The sequence below is a fragment of the Sporobolomyces koalae genome, assembly GCF_050403365.1.
Source record: "Sporobolomyces koalae JCM15063 DNA, S_koalae_JCM15063T_v1_ctg20, whole genome shotgun sequence".
Taxonomy (NCBI): domain Eukaryota; kingdom Fungi; phylum Basidiomycota; class Microbotryomycetes; order Sporidiobolales; family Sporidiobolaceae; genus Sporobolomyces; species Sporobolomyces koalae.
The window spans coordinates 309,012-316,108 of NW_027481751.1; the positions used below are offsets into that span (position 1 = coordinate 309,012).

General features: G+C 56.8%; 3 protein-coding genes across 3 annotated transcripts; all 3 read left to right on the forward strand.

Annotated features, from left to right (window-relative positions):
* Positions 1–564: 564 nt before the first annotated feature.
* JCM15063_001978 (uncharacterized protein) lies at positions 565–1,377 on the forward strand (the record flags this gene model as incomplete). The annotated part of the gene is made up of 1 exon (XM_076679230.1): positions 565–1,377. The coding sequence occupies one exon, from the start codon at positions 565–567 to the stop codon at positions 1,375–1,377; it is 813 nt and encodes a 270-aa protein (XP_076533754.1).
* Positions 1,378–1,727: 350 nt separating this feature from the next.
* On the forward strand, positions 1,728–3,422 carry JCM15063_001979 (glycosyltransferase family 15 protein; the record flags this gene model as incomplete). The annotated part of the gene is made up of 8 exons (XM_076679231.1): positions 1,728–1,943; positions 2,022–2,056; positions 2,122–2,204; positions 2,271–2,483; positions 2,569–2,720; positions 2,789–2,843; positions 2,916–3,012; positions 3,086–3,422. 8 exons carry the CDS (start codon positions 1,728–1,730, stop codon positions 3,420–3,422), a joined length of 1,188 nt encoding a protein of 395 aa, XP_076533755.1.
* Positions 3,423–4,068: 646 nt separating this feature from the next.
* On the forward strand, positions 4,069–6,714 carry JCM15063_001980 (F-box/WD repeat-containing protein; the record flags this gene model as incomplete). The annotated part of the gene is made up of 4 exons (XM_076679232.1): positions 4,069–4,539; positions 4,609–6,438; positions 6,498–6,556; positions 6,627–6,714. 4 exons carry the CDS (start codon positions 4,069–4,071, stop codon positions 6,712–6,714), a joined length of 2,448 nt encoding a protein of 815 aa, XP_076533756.1.
* Positions 6,715–7,097: the final 383 nt, after the last annotated feature.

Genomic DNA, 7,097 nt, shown 5'->3' on the forward strand with positions numbered 1-7,097 from the left:
TAGTCGTCACTGACACCGAACTGACTCGCCTTTGATCGGGGGACTCCCCGAATGGCCGTCGTCTACAGTACCAGCGATACTTGAAAGTTGACTGCATTTCAACGTTCAACTCATGCGATCACTTCCGAAATGAAAGAAGAAAATGAAAAAACGCGCTAAGCCGCGAGGACAACGCGTCCTCGAAGCTAACGGCCCGCGATTGACTTCTAGCGCGCTCTGTACAGTCTTCTCATCATACGATGATGTTTCGGTCTCGCATCACGGCGATGTCGACCAGCCGGACCATTGCTACGCCTCTTTGACGCTCCCGTTGCGCTTATTTCGACCGCTGCCGTTCCGGCTGCATTGCTTGGGGCCCTTAAGTGTTCATTCGCGACTCGACAAAAGATCGACATCAACCCTATTAGCGTGATCCAAAATCGCGACCAGTGCAAATTGCTAGCTTGACGTACAGTACAGTACGCCGTCAGTCCCGTCTCTCTGTGTTGCTGCACGTATTCGCATTCTGACTCTTTCATCGCGATCTTGCCAGCAACAGTCGAATAAATCGAGAGATCAGAACGAATGGCGAGACCAACGCCGAATCCTCGGTTTTCGTTCACCAGGACCGCGATCTCTGAACTCGATATTGACTGGCTACTCGACCACGACACGCCAACAACACCTCCTTCGCCAAGCTCGCCAGAGTTTACATCAATCCCATTCGAGCATGGCATCCGCGCTTGGTCCCCTCCATCTCCGACGTCTTCGCTCCTGTACAATGCATTGTCACCATACTCTCAACAGCTCGAAACACCTCGCCCTGCACGGACAAAGAGCCTCTCGCGCAGTCAGCGGTCCGAAGTCCCATTATCATGTTACGAGTTTCCCCCGCCAGCAGATTCTCGATCATCCACTCCAACTCCCCATCTCACTCCCCGCAGAAGAGGTCACCACTCATCGAAACTCTCTTCAGCGAGTACGATCATGGTCGAGCTCGACGACTTCTTCCCTCATGCCCCATCGACCACATTTCCTTTCTCCTTGGGTCATTCTGCTCCTCGGTCCCCGTCCATGGATCAGCCGAGCTCTCCGAATCCATCTGTCGCCGTGACGGGCACCCGCAAAGGTTCTCTCGCATCGTCCTTGTTCTCGACGATCTCGTCAACGTCTTCTCAATCTTCTTCCTCTGCACGATCAACAACGGAACAATCTGCTCGGGACAGGACCAGAACTCCTTCGAATCGATCCGATAGGACTGATGGGAGCACGGGCTCTTCGTTCGAGGACCGGCAACCGAAGCTGGCGGCATACCCGCGCTATGTTCCCCCCAAAGTCAAACCGGAAGGACCAGGGTCAACTCCAGGCAGGATCAAGATAAGCTTGTTTGGACGTTGATGTGATGCACTCGGTCGTCGAAAAACCTCTAGATGAACAGCTACTAGGATGGGGGACAGCACGGAGACAGCATGAGCGTTAGACTAGATATTTAATTCACGGACTTAATCGGGGACCAAAGTCGATGGTGTTCTCTGAAATTCTGACGCTGAATACGACTGAACACCTGAATCCGCAAGCATGTTATTTCAATCTCGAGAAACTCTGGCCATGGCGGTCTGAGAGGTTCCGTTGACGTGTTGCTGCGGATCGAAACTGCGAGCGACGATCTTGTGCAGCTTGATCAACACAAGGCTTCCAGCGCCTCGGCTGATTAGTACGCTCGACCGCGCCGGCATCGAGGCAACGCCATGCCTGCGAACTCGGCACCGGTACACCTGCCGCCCGCAAAGTACCTGATCTTCGGAGGTTTCGCATTCTTTGTCCTCGCACTCCTGTCGATCCGGGAACACAGCGACAAGTTTGGTAGTCGGATAGGCAAGGTTGACCACAAACTCGATCCAATCACCGGGGCATACGTGCCGACAAGGAACTCGAATCGGCTCAGCGATGTCGTAGGAGCAGGGGTAAGCTTGTCGAGCTCTCGAGTCCCTCGCCAGGATGGAGTAGATCTGATGAATACTGCTCCTCCTATCGGTCAACAGGGAAACAGAACAAAAGCGAATGCAGCATTCGTAGCGTGAGCACTTTACGACTGTCGCACTCGTCGGGCCGCAACTGACACGGAGACTGCTTTGATGTCAGTCTCGCACGCAACTCTGATGTTTGGGGAATCGTCGAGTCGGTTCGACAGATTGAAGACCGCTTCAATGGAAAAGGGTATAATTGTAGGTGCACACTCGTGCGTATAGGCTTTTCTTCCTGCGACTGATCCGTTATCGACCAAAAACCAGATGACTACGTCTTTTTGAATGACGAACCGTTCAGCGAAGAGTTCAAGCGGCATACATCGGGGATCGCTTCGGGAACATGCAAGTACGGCCTGGTGCCAAAAGAGCACTGGGAAGAACCGTCGTGGATCGACGAGGACAGGGCCGCGAAAGCGAGGAAACAGATGGAGGACAACAAGGTGATCTACGGTGGTAGCAAAGCGTACCGCAGGATGTGTACGTCCACCTCCGCCTCTTCCTTCTGCGCTGAAAACCGTAGAGGCTGACGACGAGCGGCGCCTTCTTTCCTGGGAATTTGCAGGTCGATACGAGAGCGGCTTCTTCTTCAGACACGAGCTGCTCGATCAGTACGATTACTACTGGCGCCTCGACCCGAGCGTTCGCTTCTACTGCGATTTCGACTACGATCCGTTCCTCTATATGCAGGAGAAGAAGAAAAAGTATGGCTGGACGGTGAGTCTAGAGTCCGAGTATGCCATCGGTTCAAAGTCTCCGGTGGGGCTGATAGAAAGCGCCTACAGGTGTCGCTGTACGAATACGCAGAGACTATCCCGACGCTTTGGGACACCACAAAAGGTAAGCCTCCGAGACATTCATCTCTTCGCTACTCGATCAGCGAGCTCATGGAGTCATTGCCTGTGTGTACAGAATTCATCAAGCAGAACCCGCAGTACTTGGCAAAGCCTAATCTGATGAACTGGATCTCGAGCGATGGCGGCGAGACCTATAACCGTTGCCATTTCTGGTGCGTGCCGGCATGCCAATTTCGTCAATCGCCCGTGTACGGTGCTGACTGAGATCCTTACCTCGTTCGCCAGGTCCAACTTTGAGATTGCCGATCTCAACTTCCTTCGGAGCGAAGCGTACATGAAGTACTTTGACGCACTCGACCATTCAGGCGGGTTCTCATACGAGCGATGGGGTGATGCACCGGTGCACTCGATCGCTGCGGCGTTGTTCCTGCAGCCGCAAGAACTGCATTACTTTGCCGACATTGGCTACTTTCACGCGCCGTTCTCGAACTGCCCGGCCGACTCGAGCGACCGGTGCGCGTGTAACCCGAACGACGGCAACAACTTTGCCGCGCACCGCAAACACTGGTACTCGTGCTCGGACCAATTCACGAAGCTCGTACCGGACTGGAACATAAACTAGACATGTCATGGACACTGTGCATACTCGACATTGCGCGACAAGTACGCCTGTGTGAGCAAGAGAGACTAGCCGAAACGAGCTGTCAATATTAAGCTCGTCAGCGGATCACGCGTGCGACGAGCTTTGGTCGCGATGTCGAAACAGTCTGTGGCTTACATGCGAACGAAGCTAAAGTGAGGTGCACATGTCGCCATTCTCACCGAAGTGACTAAGCTCGAGCACCGCATAGCGATAACCGGGAGAGCGCGACGGAAAGGGGCGAATCCGACGCAACTTGCGTGATTGTTCTGTCGAAATTCGTCAATATTGGGGGATCGACAGAAGGTTCTCCGACAGCTCTTCTATCAAGCCCGTCTCCCTGTCTGCATAATCTCAGCTTGCTCGACAGTTGCACCAGCTTGAGAAACAGCACACCAAGCAAGCAAGAAAAAGTCAGTGACACCGTCGAGGTCAAGCCGGCGGTCAGCCGACGATTCGTCCTGCAGCGCAGCGCCTCTCTCATTCTCTTTCCGCGCCCACTCTTGCCCGACTCGATTCTTGGAGCTCCAGCCGCCCCATCTCCCGAGGTCAGTCCTCCTTCCAGTTGCTTGGCGATAACGTCGTTCACGGCTCTGGTGCATATCTGATCCGCAGCAGTCTCGACAGTATGTCGTCGGCACCGCTGCCCCTCGTCGCGCCGTCCGACCTAATCGCCTTCTCGTTCTCGCCCTCGTCTCCACCGAGCACCAATGGGTTCGCTCCCGACGCCGCCTCGTTCCCGTTCCCGTCCGCTGCTCGCTCGCCACCACCGCCAGACTTTCCTTCGCATGTCTCGCCTTCACTCCTGTCCCCTCACTCGACCGCGACGACCGCATCGATTGCCCAGTCAATCTCGCAGAACCTCGGTCCCCCGGGCAGCCCGTTGAGACCAGATGATGCCGCCATGGACGACGCGAGACAGGTCACGAGACAAGTCACGGTGAAGCCGGACCCACCTGTCGCAGAGTCTGGCATGGAACTCGAAGACGAGCTGCGAAGAGGGCCTCCCGCTTCAGACACCCCGGGCGGTGACTGCAAAAACGTCTGCATTCGGCACGCACGAATGGCCAACGGTTCAACCAACCTCATGCTGCAAAAGGTGAGCTTTGCGGTTCCTCCTGAGTCCGGTACAGACCAGGAACTCGCTGATGTAGCTTTGTGCTTGTAGTCGATCGAGAATCTTGCGCCAAATGAGCAGCAAGCGGTCAACACGATCTGGTCCCTCTTCTCGTCGTCGCCTTCGAAACGGCGACTCTTGATCCTGCGAGGGCTTCTCACGATTGCATGCCCTTCTCAGCTTTCCTTCCTGCAGGAGGCTCTCGCACTCGAGATGCGTCTCGACCCCGTCGAACTCCTACCCCGCGAGGTGACGCTCAAGATTTTCGGCTACCTCGATGCCATTTCTCTCGGCCGAGCAGCCCAGGTTTCGCGCGCCTGGAAGGGCATGGCCGATGATGATCTCTTGTGGCGTACGATGTGCGAACAACACATTGAACGCAAATGCGAAAAGTGTGGATGGGGTCTGCCGCTGCTAGGCGAGCGGAGGAGGAAAGCGAGATTGGCGATGAATGCGCTGCCCGCCATGAGGGGAGGAGAGTTTGGGGGACCAGGGTCTGGTCGCGACAAGGTCATGGAGGACGTCGCAAGTTCAGCGGCTGCTGCCCAGCACCAACATCAACTGCTACATCATCAAACCGATGCCGAAGCGTGCATCTCCGCCTCGTCGTCGGCAGCGCCTCCAGCAATGACCATTGATGACGACGCTCATCGACGCAAACGCACCAAGACGGAATCCCCTGCGCCGACCCGTGCTCCTTCTCCCCGCGTCGCTTCGCCTCGCGCGGTCGACCGATCCCTCGTCCCGAGTCCCGACGCGTCGATGTTGCCTCCGCTGACTCGGCCGTGGAAGCACGTCTACTGCGAGCGACTTGCGATCGAGCGCAACTGGCGACGCGGAACCTGCGTCGCGACAGTGCTCAGCGGTCACACCGACTCGATCACCTGCCTTCAGGTTGCCGAGGACCTGCCCCATCCAGCGTTCCCTGTACTCATGACGGGTTCATGGGACCGCAGTGTGCGCATCTGGAACCTCGAGACGGGCAAGGAGGTCGGCGTCTTGCGCGGGCACACGCGAGGAGTGAGGGCTTTGCAATTCGACGCAACGAAACTCGTGACAGGCAGCATGGACTCGACTCTCAAGATCTGGAACTGGAGGACGGGCGAGTGCATGCGGACACTGCGGGGTCATCGAGACGCGGTCATCTGTCTCACGTACGACAAACAGTTGCTCGTCAGTGGCAGCGGAGACTCGACTATTCGCGTGTGGGACTTTGGCACGGGCGAAGTGTATACGCTACGCGGACATAGTGAATGGGTCAACTCGGTCGCGTTGTGGGACTCGAAGTCGGACGGCTGCGATCCGTCTCCGAGTTCGACGGGCGAAGTTGGCGCGCCGACCAGCAACCCGGAACTCGCGAAGCAATCCAACATGGGCAAATACCTCTTTTCGGCTTCGGACGACGCGACCGTGCGCGTGTGGGACCTCTACACACGATCGTGCGTGCGTGTCCTGAGCGGTCACGTCGCACAGGTGCAGTCGCTTCGAGTATATGTCGTGCCGACGAGCGAGACGAGTCAGACGGACGAAGGAGCGGGATCTGCGAGCAACTTGCTGCAACCTCCCGCGACGACTCCGAGCAACGAGGACGGGCCGATAGGATCGGGCCCTGCCTGTTCGACGAATCGACTTCCGGTCGGCACGATCTCGGTGGCGCCTCCGACCTCGAGTTTGACGTCGAATACCTCTCAACCCGATTTTGAGTTCAGCAGCGACAAGAAACCGTTTGTCGTGTCGGCATCGCTCGACAACACGATCCGGGTGTGGGACGTGGAGAAGGCTCAATGCATCAAGACTGGGTTCGGGCACCTCGAAGGTGTGTGGGACGTCGATGTCGACAAGCTGAGGATCGTTTCAGCGAGTCACGACCGCACCCTCAAGGTGAGCACATCTCTCGAAATCGCTCGAATGCGGTCTGACACTGATTCGCTTGATTTCAGATTTGGGACCGGGACACTGGCAAGTGTCTGCACACCTTGATCGGGCACAAATCGGCCGTGTACGTATATCTGACAGTTCTCGAAAGCCGTACCTGTCGCTCACTCGTCCACATTGCTTGATCTCGACAGTACTTCGACACTCTTGACCGACCAGCAAATCGTCAGCGGGTCCGACGACGGCGAGATTCGCGTGTGGTCGTTCGCTCCGACCCTCTGATTGTCCCGTTAAACACCTTTTCTCGCCTTTGTCTGAACTTGTCCTGCCATTCTTTCGCCTTTCCTCTCGTCTCGTACATACTTGTTTCGCGCGTTTTCCTCTGCCGTTTTCTACTTGAGCATATGATTCCACCCTTGTTGCCATTTTCCATTTTCCGGCTTACCATGACCCACAATTTCGCAATGATAGATCATGTCTCATTGCCTTGGCTCCTGTAATCAATCCATAGAAAGTGCTTGAGATGCAGCCTGCGAGAAGACGAGCTCGAGTTTGGGGGGGGGGGGGGGGGGGGGGGGGGGGGGGGGGGGGGGGGGGGGGGGGGGGGGGGGGGGGGGGGGGGGGGGGGGGGGGGGGGGGGGGGGGGGGGGGGGGGGGGGGGGGGG